Here is an 18,760-nt window from a genome sequence, read left to right on the forward strand (position 1 = left end):
ACAGTTTTCAACCAGCGATTGAGTTGTGAGACTGCTGTAGAGCTCATCACTCCCCCTAACTGGGAGGGGGCCAGAGACAATTACTCGATGCCGACACATCTTTCTGGCTGATTTACACGCTGAAGCTATGTTGCGCTTGGTGACCTCTGACTGTTTCATCCTAACATCATTGGTGCCGACGTGGATAACATTATCTCTATACTCTCTACACTCGCCAGTGAAGAGACCTCTTGTGGCATTTCTTGTGGGGTATGCATGGGTGTCCGAGCTGTGTGCCAGTAGTTTAGACAGACAGCTTGGTGCATTCAACATGTCAATACCTCTCATAAATAAAAGTACTGATGAAGTCAATCTCTCCTCCACTTTCAGCCAGGAGAGACTGACATGCATATTATTAATATTAGCTCTCTGCGTACATCCAAGGGCCAGCCGTGCTGCCCTGTTCTGAGCTAATTGTAATTTTCCTAAGTCCTTTTTTGTGGCACCTGACCACATGACTGAACAGTAGTCAAGGTGTGACAATACTAGGGCCTGTAGGACCTGCCTTGTTGATAGTGTTGTTAAGAAGGCGTGGCACTGCTTTATTATAGACAGACTTCTCCCCATCTTAGCTACTACTGCATCAATATGTTTTGACCATGACAGTTTACAATCTAGTGTTACTCCAAGCAGTTTAGTCATCTCAACTTGCTCAATTTCCACATGATTTATTACAATATTTAGTTGAGGTTTAGGGTTTAGTGAGTGTATTGTTCCAAATACAATGCTTTTAGTTTTAGAAATATTTAGGGCTAACTTATTCCTTGCCACCCACTCTGAAACTAACTGCAGCTCTTTGTTGAGTGTTGCAGTCATTTCAGTCGCTGTAGTAGCTGACCTGTACAGGCTTTACTCAAAGTCAGTGACAATGCAGTGCATATGGGACAAATTCTCAAACATTGAAACTAAGGAATCCTATCTGTACATTTTCTTTAATATCATCTATGGACATAGATATTGTGACCCCATTGATGACTCCGCTCAACATAGCATATGCACCAGGTAAGCATTTCACTGTAAGGTCTTCACCTGTTGTATTTGGCGCATGTGGCAAATAACATGTGATTTGAGGTACATTGCTTTTAACCTTCTTCCCATTAAGCTTTTCCATTTGCAGAATCTTCCCTTGTTGAGCCTGGCTATCCACAGCCTGTCGTTTTCAATGGGACCGAATTAGTCATAGGGGGCAGAGCCAAGCACGAGCAAGCGCAACCTGGCTAGCGAGATCCTATTGCCGCGTTCTAGCATGTATTTGGCTATTTCCTTTAGGGAACGCCTACTCTAATGTGTGCGTGTGCAATAACTCAATTCACAACTGTACTCCTTCTAAACAACGCCATTTTTTAAACCTTTGGCGAAGGGTAAAGACTACAACACTTAGTCCACTCTGTTCGTAATAAATTATAGTTTTAGAAACAGAAAACTGTTGAGAGAATGTCGTCCATAATCCATCTCTCTCCATCTTCTCCCACTGGCCACTGGGCCTTCTCTAACCACCATATAAGGTAGTGAGTGGAAACGCCAAGCGCATGCTTCACATTTATACATCCGGTTAAATATCTGTCTCATTGTTCTATCTGTGGCGGAATACCTTCTTGACATGACCGTGGAAGACTGGAGCCCAAATCAAGTAGAGCCACCTAGCGGTGAGTCTGTGCACACTTGGACAAGCACAGTGGCAGCAGCTGCATCACGCAGTTAATCAAATTGATATCAGTCCGTTCTGAGAAGTACACTATTGGAAGAGGCCTGCAAACGAGTAAGTTTCACACAGCTATTAAAACTGAATCAGTATGTTGCCATTTCAAAGATTTTAACGGATTGTAGCTACTTATGTGACTGACACGGTGCAGTTCTCAGGTGACTTGGACGAAAGTGCGCTGTGCCATGGCGTCAGTGCGTGTGGCTGTCCGTGTACGACCCTTGATGAAAAGGTCTGTATACCGATGGAGTCAGTCAATACGCACTATAGCAACGTTAATGAACAGTATTTCTACACAGTTTCACATTACTTATTATTCTTCTCTTGGGTACATGGAGGGGCATATTGAAAACAGTGTAAGTGGAAAGTTGTTGCAGTTTTAAAGTAACTGTTCAGTTACTATCTCATATGTTCATTCTGTTAACTCCTACCCAAATAATGTTGTTGACTCATCCTATAGTGGTATTTGTTGCCACCGCATACATTCTAGAAGAAACACTTCCAAAAACTCCACCTCAAACAGGCCGTATAAAACACAGAAAAGCTGCTTTTTAAAATACTTTTTAACAAAAAATGTGTCAGGAAAACGATTTGACTCATGTAGGTCATATTTCATAGACATTTGCAAACGTTGGACAATCACTTTAAAGGTTGACTTTGGGTAAAAATACAATTTAAATCAAGTATTTTTTTGTAACTGATAATGTACTATCAAATGCTTTCCCAAACTCATATCCCCTGTTTCAACGAGGCCTTTATTTTATTTAACTAGGTAAGTCAGTTAAGAACAAATTCTTATTTTCAATCACAGTCTAGGAACAGTGGGTTAACTGCCTTGTTCAGGGGCAGAATGACAGATTTTTACCTTGTCAGCTCGGGAATTTGATCTAGCAACCGTTCGGTTACTAGTCCAACGCTCTAACCACTGGGCTATGTACAGTCATGTTGACATATCAGTATTTTTTTTTATTATATGACTTAGGCTTCTTTAGTCCATTAAAGGGCTAATGTTACTCTTTATAGTCCAAGGACATAAAATGTTCTGTTTAGGGGAGAATTGGCTGTGGCAGCCAAATACTCCATCTAAACGTGAATCAATTCTCAATTGCAATATTGTTGTAGAAATATGAAGTCCCCTCCTAACAAAATAATTTCACAAATGTAAAATATCTTCACTGTTTTAACCGGTTTAAATAGTTGCAGCCGACATTATTCTTTCAGTGACAACACATTTGTGTATTCCTATTACACACAGGTTTTCGTAGACGCAGATGATTAGAACATAGTCGATTCTGTCGTTGCTCTGTTTTCCGTAAACAAGCGCTGTAACATGGACATATGGCTGTGTGGGAACCCTAACCCTATAAATGCGTGTAGTAATATAACCGTGTTTTAAAATAAAATGATTTCTCGCTTATATAAAACATACGTTCCTTATGTTTCCAAAACCAAACCGCAAGCGACGCGTGTTAACATTTCGAGCAAGCGTTGAGCTCTAAATAAAACTCCCCCGGCCAGAACATACTATCGTCAATAGGGGCTAAATGTAGTTGGCGTCTATATGGGCTAGATATTCCTCAGAATAAGAATGAAGGCTATATATGTTGTGATATAGTCGTCATTCACACAACACATTTTGAAGTCCAATGGTGATTTTTCAAAGAATAACTGCACAGTTCCAACTCTTCTTACCTGATAAGAGGGGGATTTCTGATTCAAGTAAATTATCATGACACTGACTGTATTTATCAAGGCCCTAACAATCAATTGGCTGTAGGCCTACATTGGGCATTGTATTCAGTTTTCTACATAAAACAGCCTGACTGACTTAAAGTAAACTGCTCAAAAATCTACATTAATTTCACAGAGAAAAGGAAATGTCTGCGACGGTCATTATCCACATGGAGGGGAGCACCACTTCCATAGATTGCAACAAAAAGGTGAATTATTGATTAATTTCCATGCAAAATATATATAAAATTAAGCATTCAAAGAACAATGTTTAAGAGACATTTTTGTACAAATATCGGGACCAACTAAAGGCTCTAGAATGAGGATGACATGTTGCACAATGACTAAAATAACAATACCGCTCCTGTTTTATAAATTAATCTAAGCTATTATGCTTGTAGCACCTTTCCAAAGGCACCCCTGGCACTGGGCTGAAGGACAGAGGCAGACAGTCATTCTCCTATGATTTCTCCTACGATTCTACAGATGTCGGAAGCCCCAACTTTGTGCCTCAGGAGAAGGTATAGAACACAAACACACCTATAAACCTGCAGCCACTCTCAAGCCAAGTGGTAAGCTGTTGGTTACAACTTGATCAGCTATACTCTATGGTGTGTGTGTGTTCTCTTTTCTACATGGAGGAGAGGCTGTGCATCTCTTATCTTCAGCTCCAGACTTGAGTCCTGCAGTGATGTTCTTCAAACTCTTTGTACTCTAGAGCAGAACCCTCAGATACTGACTGAATTCACCCTGTTTTCACACATGCTTCAGGCTTAACCCCTATTTCACCTCTTACTCTCACCCCCAGGGCCCTCTTCAACCACCCCCATCACTGTTGCACCCCATATAATTACATATAGGACACCTCCTATGCTCCTCTCTCACCACTGTCTACTAAGATTCCAGTATTTTGTACACCATGCACTGTCTGAGGCTGTATATAATACTATACATGTTGAAGTAAGACCAACTCTTGTGAACCTGTCCCCAACCATTGCATACTCTGTACCTAAAACCAAATAAAAATCAAATGTTATTTGTCACATGCGCTGAATAAAACGGCTGTAGACCTTACAGTGAAATGCTTACTTACAAGCCCTTAACCAACAATGCTGTTAAAAAAAAAATGCCGGGAAAAAAAATGCCTTAAAAAAAATGATAAAATAATTAAAGAGCAGCAGTCAAATAACAATAGTGAGGCTATATACAGGGGGGTACCGGTACAGAGTCAATGTGCAGGGACACCGGTTAGTTGAGGTAATATGTATATGTAGTTATTAAAGTGACTATGCATAGATGATAAGAGAGCAGCAGTGGTGTAAAAGAGAGGGGGGGAGACAGTGCAAATAGTCTGGGTAGCCATTTGATTAGATGTTCAGGAGTCTTGTGGCTTGTTTAGCCGTTCAGAAGCCTCTTGGACCAAGACTTGGCACTCCAGTACTGCTTGCCATCCGGTAGCAGAGAGAACAGTCTATGACTAGGGTGGCTGGAGTTGGACAATTTTTAGGGCCTTCCTCGGACACCGCCTGGTATAGAGGTCCTGTATGGCAGGAAGCTTGGCTCCAGTGATGTACTGGGCCGTACGCACTACCCACTGTAGTGCCTTGCGGTTGGAGGCTGAGCAGTTGTCATACCAGGCAGTAATGCAACTATTCAGGATGCTCTCGATGGTGCAGCTGTAGAACCCTTTGAGGACCCATGCAAAATCTTTTCAGTCTCCTGAAGGGGAATAGGTTTTGTCGTGCTGTTGGGTTCTGAGAATATGGAATATACTTATTCATGTCACTTAGGGAGAGAGGGTAATGTATACTGTTTACATTATATCAGGTATGCTATTGAAATATTGAGTGCAGGGAAGCAATCACATGTGGCAGGCATTGATAAGGGGAGAGAGCCATGGATTAGTGATGAAGGGGGGTCGAGGTCAGGTCACATTAAGGGAGAAATAAGTTTATGGCCGTATTACTTTGTCCTGCCTAGCAGTAAAGACACAATGTTTGTTCAGATGTGTAGGAGGAGACTCGGCCTAGGAGAACGGGTTAAATATCAGTCCTTGTGTGAACAATGTCTTTGTCTAATGCAGCTGTATTGCTCCTCTGGGAAGGATAAACTTGGTTAAGCTTTCAGTGTCAGTTGAGTTTTTACTCTGAGAACTAGTACGTAACAGTGCCCTCATCATGATTGTCTTGGTGTGCTTGGACCATGTTATTTTGTTGATGTGGACACCAAGGAACTTGAAGCTCCACTACAGCCCAATCGATGAAAATGGGGGCGTACTTGGTCCTCCTTTTCCTGTAGTCCACAATCATCTCCTTTGACTTGATCACGATGAGGGAGAGGTTGTTGTCCTGGCACCACACGGCCAGGTCTCTGACCTCCTCCCTATAGGCTGTCTCGTCGGTGATCAGGTCTACCCCTGTTGTGTCATTGGCAAACTTGATGATGGTGTTGGAGTCGTGCCAGGCCATGCAGTCATGAGTGAACAGGGCGTACAGGAGGGAACTGAGCACGCATCCCCGAGGGGGCCCCGGTGCCTGGTTCCTCTCTAGGTTCCTTTCTAGGGAGTTTTTCCTAGCCACTGTGCTTCTACACCTGCATTGCTTGCTGTTTGGGGTTTTAGGCTGGGTTTCTGTACAGCACTTTGTGACATCAGCTGATGTAAGAAGGGCTTTATCCTCTCTAGGGTAGGTGGCACCAAATCGTCCCACCTACGTAACAGCCAGTGTAATCCCGTGGCGCGTTATTCAAAAACCTCAAATGCAAAAACTTCAATTTTTCAAACATATGACTATTTTACACCATTTTAAAGACAACTCTCGTTAATCTAACCACACTGTCCGATTTCAAAAAGGCTTTACAACGAAAGCAAAACATTAGATTATGTCAGCAGAGTACCCAGCCAGAAATAATCAGACACCCATTTTTCAAGCTAGCATATAATGTCACAAAAAACAACCACAGCTAAATGCAGCACTAACCTTGTGATCTTCATCAGATGACAACCCTAGGACATTATGTTATACAATACATGCATGTTTTGTTCAATCAAGTTCATATTTATATCAAAAACCAGCTTTTTACATTAGCATGTGACTAGCATTCCCACCGAACACTGCCGGTGAATTTACTAAATTACTCACGATAAACGTTCACAAAAAGCATAAGAATTATAGATACAGAACTCCTCTATGCACTCGATATGTCCGATTTTAAAATAGCTTTTCGGTGAAAGCACATTTTGAAATATTCTCAGTAGATAGCCCTGTGATGCCGGGCTATTTAGACACCCAGCAAGTTTAGCACTCACCAAAGTTAGATTTACTATAAGAAAAATGTTATTACCTTGGCTGTCTTCGTCAGAATGCACTCCCAGGACTTCTACTTCAATAACAAATGTTGGTTTGGTTCAAAATAATCCATAGTTATATCCAAACAGCTGCGTTTTGTTCGTGCGTTCAAGACACTATCCGAAAGGGTAAATAAGGGTGACGAGCATGGCGCAATTCGTGACAAAATGTCTAAATATTCCATTACCGTACTTCGAAGCATGTCAACCGCTGTTTAAAATCAATTTTTATGCCATTTTCTCATAAAAAAGCGATAATATTCCGACCGGGAATCTGCGTTTAGGTAAACAGACGAAAGAAAATAAAGCATGGGGTCGACTCGGGCACGCGCCTAAGCCCATAGTACTCTGATCGGCCACTTGCCAAAAGCGATAATGTGTTTCAGCCAGAGGCTGCCTCGATATCGTTCAGCTTTTTCCCGGGCTCTGAGAGCCTATGGGAGCCGTAGGAAGTGTCACGTTAGAGCAAAGATCTTCAATAAAAAGAGCCAAGATGAAACACAACTTGTTAGACAGGCCACTTCCTGCATGGAATCTTCTCAGGTTTTGGCCTGCCATATGAGTTCTGTTATACTCCCAGACACCATTCAAACAGTTTTAGAAACTTTAGGGTGTTTTCTATCCAAAGCCAATAATTATATGCATATTCTAGTTACTGGGCAGGAGTAGTAACCAGATTAAATCGGGTACGTTTTTTTATCCGGCCGTGTCAATACTGCCCCCTAGCCCTAACAGGTTAAAAATACATTTGATTGATTGAGGATCAGCGTGGCGGATGTGTTACCTAATCTTACAGCCTGGAGGTGGCCCATCAGGAAGTCCAGGATCCAGTTGCAGAGGGAGGTGTTTAGTCCCAGGGTCCTTAGCTTAGTGATGAGCTTTGAGGGCTCTATGGTGTTGAACGCTGAGCTGTAGTCAATGAATAGCGTTCTCAAATAGGTCTTCCTTTTGTCCAGGTGTGAAAGGGCAGTGTGGAGTGCAATAGAGATTGAATCATCTGTTAGGATGGTATGCAAATTGGAGTGGGTCTAGTGTTTCTGGGACAATGGTGTTGATATGAGCCGCCTTTCAAACCACTTCATGGCTACAGATGTGAGTGCTACAGGTCGGTGTTTTTCCTATTTTGTTGCATTACAACTTATATTTAAATTGATTTTATTTGGATTTCATGTAATTGACATACACAAAATAGTCAATTGGTGAAATGAAAAAAATGATTTGTTTAAAAAAATGGAAAAGGGGTGCATGTACATGTATTCACCCCCTTTACTATGAAGCCACTAAATAACATCTGGTGCAACTAATTCCCTTCAGAAGTCACATAATTAGTTAAATAAAGTCCACCTGTGTGCAATCTGTCTCATGATCTCAGTGTGTATATATATATATATATACACTAGAGGTCGACCGATTATGGTTTTTCAACGCCGATACCGATTATTGGAGGACCCGAAAAAAGCCCGATACCGATTTAATCGGCCGAATTATTTATTTATTTGTAATAATGACAATTACAACAATACTGAATGAACACTTATTTTAATTTAAAATAATACATGGATAAAATCCATTTAGCCTCAAATAAATAGTGAAACATGTTCAATTTGGTTGAAATAATGCAAAAACAAAGTGTTGGAGAAGAAAGTAAAAGTGCAATATGTGCCATGTAAGAAAGCTAACGTTTAAGTTCCTTGCTCAGAACATGAGAACATATGAAAGCTGGTGGTTCCTTTTAACATGAGTCTTCAATATTCCCAGTTAAGAAGTTTTAGGTTGTAGTTATTATAGGACTATTTCTCTCTATACCATTTGTATTTCATATACCTTTGACTATTGGATGTTCTTATAGGCACTTTAGTATTGCCAGTGTAACAGTATAGCTTCCGTCCCTCTCCTCGCCCCTACCTGGGCTCGAACCAGGAACACGTCGACAACAGCCACCCTCAAAGCATCGTTAGCCATTGCTCCACAAAAGCCACATCCCTTGCAGAGCAAGGGGAACAACTACTCCAAGTCTCAGGGTGAGTGACGCTATTAGCGCGCACCCCGCTAACTAGCTAGCCATTTCACATCGGTTACACCAGCCTAATCTCGGGAGTTGATAGGCTTGAAGTCATAAACAGCTCAATGCTTGAAGAACTGCTGGCAAACGCAGGAAAGTGCTGTTTGAATGAATGCTTACAAGCCTGCTGCTGCCTACCATCGCTCAGTCAGACTGCTCTATCAAATATCAAATCATAGACTTAATTATAACATAACACACAGAAATACGAGCCTTAGGTCATTAATATGATCGTATCCGGAAACTATCTTTTTATCTAACGGATGGCATCCCTAAGTCTAAATATTGCTGTTACATTGTACAACATTCAATGTTATGTCATAATTATGTACAATTCTGGCAAATTAATTACGGTCTTTGTTAGGAAGAAATGGTCTTCACACAGTTCGCAACAAGCCAGGCGGCCCAAACTGCTGCATATACCCTGACTGCTTGCACGGAACGCTAGAGAAGTGACACAATTTCCCTAGTTATAAGAAATTCATGTTAGCAGGCAATATTAACTAAATATGCAGGTTTAAAAATATATACTTGTGTTTTGATTTTAAAGAAAGGCATTGTTTATGGTTAGGTACACATTGGTGCAACGACAGCGCTTTTTTTTTCGCGAATGTGCTTGTTAAATCCTCACCCGTTTGGCGAAGTAGGCTGTGATTCGACGAGAAATGAACAGGCACCGCATCGATTATATGCAATGCAGGACAAGCTCGATAAACTAGTAATATCATCAACCATGTGTAGTCTGTTTTTTATAAGATACATTTAATGCTAGCTAGCAACTTACCTTGGCTTCTTGCTGCCCTCGTGTAACAGGTAGTCAGCCTGCCACGCAGGCTCCTCGTGGAGTGCAATGTAAGGCAGGTGGTTAGAGCGTTGGACTAGTAACCGGAAGGTTGCAAAAACAAATCCCCGAGCTGACAAGGTAAAAATCTGTCGTTCTGCCCCTGAACAAGGCAGTTAACTCACCGTTCCTAGGCCGTCATTGAAAATCATTGAGAATGTGTTCTTAACTGACTTGCCTAGTTAAATAAAGGTGTAAATAAATAATGGCCACAATCAGTGTCCAAAAATACAGATTATGAAAACTTGAAATCGGCCCAAATTAATCGCCCATTCCGATTAATCGGTCGACCTCTAATATACACACCTGTTCTGAAAGGCCCCAGAGACTGCAAGGGGCACAACCAAGCAAGTGGCAATATAAAACCAAGGAGCTCTCCAAACAGGTCAGGGACAAAGTTGTGGAGAAGTACAGATCAGGGTTGGGTTCTAAAAAAATATCTGAAACTTTGAACATCCCATGGAGCACCATTTAAATCCATTATTTAAAAATGGAAATAATATGGCACTACAACAAACCTGCCAAGAGAGGGCTACCCACCAAAACTCACGGACCAGGCAAGGAGGGCATTAATTGGAGAGGCAACAAAGAGACCAAAGCTGACTCTGAAGGAGCTGCAAAGCTCCACATCGGACATTGGAGTATCTGTCCATAGGACCACTTTAAGCCGTACACTCCACAGAGTTAGGCTTTACAGAAGAGTGGCCAGAAAAAGCCATTGCTTAAAGAAAAAAAATAAGCAAACATGTTTGGTCTTCGGCATGTGGGAGACTTTCCAAACATATGGAAGAAGGTACTCTGCTCAGATGAAACAAATATTGAGCTTTTTGGCCATCAAGGAAAACGCTATTTCTGGCGCAAACCCGACACCTCATCACCCCGAGGACACCATACCATAAGCATGGTGGTGGCAGCATCATGCTGTGTAGAGGTAAACCGATTCCGATTTTTCAAAGCCGATAGCGATTATTGGAGGACCAAAAAACCCGATACCGATTTAATTGGGCAATTAATGAAAAAAATATAGATATTTGTAATAATGACAATTACAACAATACTGAATGAACAATGGTTCTCATTGTTCATTCAGTATTGTTGTTTACTTTTGTTTTAACTTAATATAATACATAAATAAAATCTCTTTGGTCTCAAATAAATAATGAAACATGCTCAATTTGGTTTAAATAATGGAAAAACAGTGTTGGAGAAGGTAAGTGCAGTATGTGCCATGTAAATAAGCTAACATTTGTCAATAAGCTAACGTTTAAGTTCCTTCCTCAGAACATGAAAGCTGGTGGTTCAATATTCCCAGTTCTTCAATATTCCCAGTTAAGAAGTTTTAGGTTGTAGTTATTATAGGAATTATGACGCGTCGACTATTTCTCTCTATACCATTTGTATTTCATATACTTTTGCCTATTGGATCTTCTAATAGGCACTAGCATTGCCAGCCTAATCTCAGGAGTTGATAGGCTTGAAGTCATGAACAGCGTGTGAATCAACCATTGCTAAGAGCTGTTGGCAAACGTAGTAAAGTTTGAATGAATGCTTACGAGCATGCTGCTGCCTGCCACTGCTCAGTCACTGCTCTATCAAATATCAAATCATAGACTTAATTATAATTAACACAGAAATTACGAGCCTTTGGTTATTAATATGGTCAAATCCGGAAACTATCATTTTGAAAGCAAAACGTTTATTTTTTCAGTGAAATACGGAACCGTTCCATATTTTTTCGAACGGTTGGCAACCCTAAGTCTAAATATTGCTGTTACATTGCACAACCTTCAATGTTATGTCATAATTATGTAAAATTCTGGCAAATTAGTTCGCAACGAGCCAGGCGGCCCAAACCGTTGCATATACCCTGACTCTGCATGCAATGAACGCGAAAGAAGTGACACAATTTCCCTAGTTAATATTGCCTGCTAACATGAATTTCTTTAAACTAAATATGCAGGTTTAAAAAAAATATACTTCTGTGTATTGATTTTAAGGAAACCATTGTTTATGGTTAGGTACATTCGTGCAACGATTGCGCTTTTTTTAAAAACATCACCCGTTTGGTGAAGTAGGCTGTGATTCGATGATAAATTAACAGGCACCGCATTGACTATATGCAACATAGGACAAGCTAGTTAACTGCACATGGTTTATGATATTACTAGGTTAACTAGTGATTATGTTAAGATTTGATTTAAAAAAAATAAAAAATAAAAAAGTGTAATGCTAGCTAGCAACTTACCTTGGCTCCTTGCTGCACTCGCGTAACGGGTGGTCAGCCTGTCAGTTTCCTCATGGAATGCAATATAATCGGCATCCAAAAATGCCGATTACTGATAGTTATGAAAATGTGAAATTGGCCCTAATTAATCGGTATGGCTAGTCGGTCTAATGCTGTGGGGATGTTTTTCATCGGCAGAGATTGGGAAACTGGTCAGAATTGAAGGAATGATGGACACTAAATAACAGGGGGGGGGTGAATAGTTATGCACGCTCAAGTTTTCATTTGCATCTTCAAAGTGGTAGGCATGTTGTGTAAATCAAATGATACAAACCCCCCAAAAATCTATTTTAATTCCAGGTTGTAAGGCAACAAAATAAGAAAAATGCCAAGGGGGGGGGGGGGGGGGTGAATACTTTCGCAAGCCACTGTAGGCAGGTTACCTTAGTGTTCTTGGGCACAGGGACTATGGTGGTCTGCTTGAAACATTTTGTTATTACAGACTCCGACAGGGAGAGGTTGAATATGTCAGTCAAGACACTTGCTAGTTGGTCAGCGCATATAGTTTCAGGTGTTTAAAGACTTGCACTGTGATGTTTCTCTGTGTCATTGCAGGTGTTTAAAGACTTGGGCTGTGATGTCCTGGAGGCAGCGTTTGATGGTTATAACGCCTGTGTGTTCGCCTATGGACAGACGGGATCAGGGAAGTCTCATACCATGATGGGAAGCCCAGTAAGTCACTTTTGAGACGCCATGATAATATGCACTATTGTTGATTCACTCCGGTCACAGAGCTGTTTGAGTTAGTGTTTGTGCCACAGAGATCCTATTGAATAATATGCAGTTCTATGTATCCTGTAGTGTTGCCTTCAATTATTCCATTTCAATTCAGTGAATTCTGTAAGAAACCCTTATTTTCTTCCTGAATGAACCATTTCTATCCATTTTTTAAATCTCTCTGCAACTTGATCCTGGACTTCCTAACAGGCCGCCCCCAGGTGGAACGAGTAGGCAGCAACACATACGCCACGCTGATCCTCAACACGGGGGCCCCTCGGGTGTGTGCTCAGTGCCCTCGTGTACTCCCTGTTCACTCATGACTGCATGGCCAGGCACGACTCCAACACCATCATCAAGTTTTCCGATGACACAACAGTGGTAGGCCTGATGGCCAACAACGATGAGACAGCCTATAGGGAGGAGGTCAGAGACCTGGCTGTGTGGTGCCAGGACAACCACCTCTCCCTCAACGTGGTCAAGACAAAGGAGATGATTGTGGACTACAGGAAAAGGAGGACCGAGCACGTCCCCATTCTCATCGACGTGGCTGTAGTGGAGCAGGTTGAGAGCTTCAAGTTCCTTGGTGTCCACATCACCAACAAACTATCATGGTCCAAGCACACAAAGACAGTTGTTAAGAGGGCACGGCAAAGCATATTCCCCCTCAGGAGACTGAAAAGATTTGGCATGGGCCCCCAGATCCTCAAAAGGTTTTACAGCTGCACCATCGAGAGCATCCTGACCGGTTGCATCACTGCCTGGTATGGCCTCTGACCGCAAGACACTACAGAGGGTAGTACGTACGGCTCAGTATCTTACTTGGGCCAAGCTTCCTGGCATCCAGGACCTCTGTACCAGGCTGTGTCCGAGGAAGGCCTTAAAAATTGTCAGACTCCAGCCACCCTTGTCATGGACTGTTCTCTCTGCTACTGCATGGCAAGCGGTACCGGAGCGCCACGTCTAGGTCCAAGAGGCTTCTGAACAGCTTCTACCCGACGCCATAAGACTCCTGAACAGCTAATCAAAGGGCTACCCAGACCCCTCTTTTATGCTGCTCCTACTCTGTTTATTTACTTTAACTCTACCTAAATGTACATATTACTTCGACTAACCGGTGCCCCCGCACATTGACTCTGTACTGGTACCCCTTGTATTAAGCCTCACTATTGTTATTTTACTGCTGATGTTTAATTATTTGTTACTTTCTCTCTTAAGGCATTGTTGGTTAAGGGCTTGTAAGTAAGCATGTCACTAAGGGCTACACCTGTTGAATTCGGCGCATGTGACATAACATTTTATTTGTTTCTCTCCACTAATCAGAAAATGTGATGAGTGGAGCCGTCTGAGTCCCGTCCATTTACTGTCGCTCTCCATATCTCTCTTCTCCTTGCACAGCACAGGAAACACTCAGTACACAAAAGTCAGACTGTCTGAGGCTAATGAGTTTTCTGCTTGTCTAACCACCAGGATACTTTTATACAAGGTCAACAGCACCATACAGAGCTGCTGTCAACATGTAGGATAATCATACAGGGCTGTTAATAACAATATTCACTATCTGCTGTGTGTGCTAATTAGAAACAAGGACAGGACATCACAAATCAGAGTGGACCGACGTGCTGTTACGCCTCAGTAACGCTAACTCCACATTAGATGCCCTGGCTGGCTGGCTAGTTGGTATTTGTAGGCTGTTAAAGCAGTTGCCTGAATGGATGAGTCAGTGTGTGGACAGAAGAGGAGATGGTATATAGGAAATGTTTTACCACACATAGCCTCTAATGGTGAACAGGGATAGTACTAAGGTTAATCAAATACAGTTTTCATTTATTTATAATAAATGTAAATAATTCTGAAGGGTATTATTATATTATTACAGTATGTTTAGCAAATATAAATGTAAGTCCTCTGTCATACTTTCTACTGTTGCAGGGAGATATAGGTCTGATTCCACGGATCTGTGAAGGCCTGTTCTGTCAGATATCAGAGAAGAGCCAGGGGGATGGGGCCTCATTCCGCACAGAGGTCAGGTAAGAGTCAGCACTGCTGAGCAACAAACAACAACCAGGATGCTGTCACGGAACATTTTATGGCGACACGAGATGGCTACAAGGTACAGATTTCCTCTGGGGGACCAGTAGCAGTTTAAATACGTCTGGCAGACACTGTGGTCCAACGGTCTTGGCTGGATGGCATATTAATTTAGCTCCTATCTAACAAGTAACTAATTACCTGACAAGTGAGGAATGGCCCATGTGCGGCCATCTGTTGGTTTTTGCTGCATTTACCTGGCTAGACTTTTACCTGGCTAGACTTTTACCTGGCTAGACTTTTACCTGGCTAGACTTTTACCTGGCTAGACTTTTACCTGGCTAGACTTTTAGCCAGTAGTGTAGATAAGAACAATATGTGGTGGATGCCCCAACTGGAAGTCTGAGGGACAATAGCTAGCTATCCGCTAGCTGAATTAATTGCCAAACCCCATAGAGGAGTGCTAGCTTACCTGACTGCCAATCCTCATAGGATAGACTAGCTGAGCTAATTGCTACAGTAGCTGACCTGACTGGCAAGCCAAACTTTTGCCTTAATAGACTTCTGCCCATTGTGAATGATTGCGGAGTACAAAGTGCATGCTGTATGTCTGTATGCCAATGAGCATAAAGAAACGCTGTAATTTAACATCTCTCCTGTCAGTAATAATTATTTTGGCTTTTATGACTAAATAAAAACATTTCCCCAGCCACTGTCAGAATAAATGGGTTGTGAGAACTATTGTAATTCAATAAATATCATCTAGGTGTTTTAAAATGTATTCAGGTGGAAGTTGTTTCAGCTTTCATTTGTGTGCTCACAGAGAAATCATTGTGAGCACTAAAGTAGGCAGGTCGTTGACTCGAGTTTTCCAAACAACTGAGCAATAACATTCACTGTCATTTCCTCTCGCTAACAAATGAACAGAATCTCTGTTCAGGCGGTGAATATTATTTGCTCTGAAGTTAGTCTCTTTAATCTCTGTCAGTACAACAATCGATGAGAAAAATCATGGATTTTAATGTGTTTTTCTGACATGGTTTAATTGGGTAATTCGTTAACTGAGCGCTGAAAATGAGCTTGAAATACCATTTGTCAGTGGATGGATCTAGTGAAAAGTTGTGTTGATATTTTTCTTATGGTTGAGTGAAAGCAGCCATGTCAGTGTGACAGACATCAGGAACAGGAAATGGAGTAGCTTTCTAACGTCTTCAGACTGATGTAATTCTCTGAGGTTTGATAGTGGAATGAAGACAAGTAGTTTTAATCACATGGCCAACCTCTTTAGAGCATGTAGCTACTGAAGGAAGCATGCGGTAGATTGTTCTGCAGTCTGACGATGGTGATGTGAAATGTTCCATGTGTTCTTCTGTTAGTTACCTGGAGATCTATAATGAGCGTGTGCAGGATCTTCTCACGACTAAGAAGAGCCCAGAGAACGGGTCAGGACTCAAGGTCAGAGAACACCCCAAGGATGGGCCGTATGTGGAGGGTAAGACTTCCTCTCTCACAACCATACTACCACATTGATTAAGAACAGACCAGTGGTATAATCATAATGTTGACAAGCATATAAATACAATGAATAGAGAGGGCATCTCCAGTCAAGTCAATGATGGCAAAATGGGTGGACTGGCAGCCATTTTGAGTATAGGAAGTAAAAGCTGAAGGTGTACCCTTCAATTTCTGCTGACACTACAAAAATGCATTCCATTCTAAATTACCATGGCAATCCAGCATCAGTTGATAGAACATTCCAAAATACCATGGAAATTATTGCAGCCATTGCGAGTATACCCATGAGTTTACCAGTCAAATTACCAGGGTTAGAGCTTCCAAGACCGTTCTATTCATTATATTACCCTTTACAGACAGAATGCTGGTACAGTGACGGGTCGATAGCAACAATTGATAACCTTTAAGACAATTTTTAAAAAGTTCTGCATCAGAAACATCTGTACTTTTTCAGACAGTAGAATTCTGCTCTGGCATAGAATGTTTTGTCTGTTTCCCTGACCACAATAGACATCGCTGCTTTTACTGCAGTGTAATTTTTTATGGTATGGTAGCTAGATGTTTTATTTCTACTAAATGTCTTGGTAAGTCACAGTATTTAATTAACTTTAACATCCCTTTTTTAGGAGAGTGGTCTGAGTGCTCGCAGCTGGAGATTATTTAATTGACAGTTCTGGTGATGGACGTTAGTCCCACTTCAGAAGCGGCATTCCTTTACAGACAAGTAAAATGGCTGTTCAGTGGCACTTCGAAGCAATCTCCAGAGGTTTCATGGCAGGCATTTAGAAAGCTGTAGTTTACCCTTAGACAGACAAACAAACATGTCGTAGCCGAGGTGCTTTCAAGGTGGCACATTCCGTAAGTCTGAAAAGGGTACCTTTCTATGTTGACAAGGCTCCTTTCTCCAGTGAGATTCTCCTACTGGTCTGGGCCGTAGACAGGCATGATGCTAACCAACACAGACAGGTCATAGTGACTAACAGGATCTGAGCATGTCAGTATATGTGATGTGTCAGTGTGATTCTCCTTGGGGGGGTGTGTGTGTGTTCAGACCTGTCGAAGCACCTGGTTCAGAACTACAGGGATATAGAGAAGCTGTTGCATGCTGGGAAAGCCAAACGCACCACGTCGAGCACGGGCATGAACGATGTTAGCAGCCGCTCGCACGCCATCTTCACCATCAACTTCACGCAGGTACACACACACTGTTAGTGACCAAGTGTTCACTACATCTATTTTGATTAATATAACAATATATGCTACTTTTATCCAAAGCATCTTACTGTACATTGAGTCATAAATGTTTCTGTGTCACTGTGTGATCCCTGTAGGGAATTGAACCCACAACCGTGCTTACAACCTTATCAACTGGTGTGTGTGGTTGACGCTTTTGATTTTGTAAATACTATATTTTCTAGCCTTAGGGTGCAACCGAAGACCAGCCCTCAAGAGCCAGTTAGTCCATTTATTGAGTAAATTTGTCCAAAATTAGTATTGAACATGTTTGCTTTGAGCCACATCCAGCTATACATGTTAAGTAGCACCGTATTGATTGTTAGTTCCCCTTTGCCCTTCATAGGCAAAGTGTTGAAGGTGATTCCACAAATCAGATTTCCACTTCCTGCATGGAATCTTCTCAGGTTTTGGCCTGCCATATGAGTTCTGTTATACTCAGACACCATTCAAACAGTTTTAGAAACTTGAGTGTTTTCTATCCAGAGCTAATAATTATATGCATATTCTAGTTACTGGGCAGGAGTAGTAACCAGATTAAATCCGGTACGTTTTTTATCCGGCCGTGTAAATACTGCCCCCTAGCCCCAACAGGTTAAATGGATGGTTTGCTTTGGATCCTTCTCTCTCTCCCTCCCTTCATCCATTCCCATGGATAACAGCTCTGAGTGTATGTACCCATCTCCAGGCTCGTTTTGATGCAGAGCTGCCATGTGAGATGGTGAGTAAGATCCACCTGGTAGATTTGGCGGGCAGTGAGAGGGCCGACGCCACGTGCGCCACCGGTGCCAGGCTGAAGGAAGGAGCCAACATCAACAAGTCCCTGGTCACACTGGGCATTGTCATCTCTGCTCTGGGTAAATGATGCTTAGTACACACACCAGGGTTTCTGTTAGCCAGCTTTTAGCCGATTACATAAAAAATGAAAAGCCAATAAATAAAATTGCTGCTGGTCAATTGTCCGGGAGAAGAGAACAATCGAATTGCAAAATAATGCTTTTTAGCCTATTCATTCATGGAAATTCCAGTCGATGTAAATGCATATCACTGTTCATGCTTATCAGTCTATAGGTTAATTTGCATAATTTCGTGGAATTAAATTGTTTTGCGTGTGAAGTATATTCGTTATGGATCTAATTTATCACACAGGTACAGAATGCACAGCCTTTGAGCGGAAAATCTGTCAGGCAGCGCAAGAGCTGCTGCTACAGCATCTCAAACAGCAAATGCATAGGCATCAGCTCGTCACACCACTAATG

General features: G+C 41.8%; 1 protein-coding gene and 1 long non-coding RNA gene across 2 annotated transcripts; both read left to right on the forward strand.

The window, feature by feature from the left end:
* The first annotated feature begins 1,145 nt into the window (after positions 1 to 1,145).
* On the forward strand, positions 1,146 to 3,989 carry LOC145880034 (uncharacterized). The gene is made up of 3 exons (XR_014392928.1): positions 1,146 to 1,973; positions 3,609 to 3,681; positions 3,874 to 3,989. It is a non-coding gene; the product is annotated as an uncharacterized LOC145880034 (long non-coding RNA).
* A 6,633-nt stretch (positions 3,990 to 10,622) lies between these two features.
* LOC145864030 (kinesin-like protein KIF16B) lies at positions 10,623 to 18,366 on the forward strand. Its single transcript, XM_082968947.1, has 6 exons — positions 10,623 to 10,652; positions 12,561 to 12,677; positions 14,655 to 14,752; positions 16,130 to 16,245; positions 17,320 to 17,462; positions 18,190 to 18,366. Exons 1-6 carry the CDS (start codon positions 10,623 to 10,625, stop codon positions 18,364 to 18,366), a joined length of 681 nt encoding a protein of 226 aa, XP_082825073.1.
* Positions 18,367 to 18,760: the final 394 nt, after the last annotated feature.

The sequence above is a fragment of the Salmo salar genome, chromosome 01 (assembly GCF_965601325.2).
Source record: "Salmo salar chromosome 01, fSalSal1, whole genome shotgun sequence".
Taxonomy (NCBI): domain Eukaryota; kingdom Metazoa; phylum Chordata; class Actinopteri; order Salmoniformes; family Salmonidae; genus Salmo; species Salmo salar.

Coding starts and splice junctions, on each gene's coding strand:
- LOC145864030 (XM_082968947.1), top strand. CDS start 10,623: ATGGTGGTGGCAGCATCATGCTGTGTAGAG. Junction 12,678..14,654: donor ATACCATGATGGGAAGCCCA/GTAAGTCACTTT, acceptor CTACTGTTGCAG/GGAGATATAGGTCTGATTCC. Junction 17,463..18,189: donor TCACCATCAACTTCACGCAG/GTACACACACAC, acceptor ACCCATCTCCAG/GCTCGTTTTGATGCAGAGCT.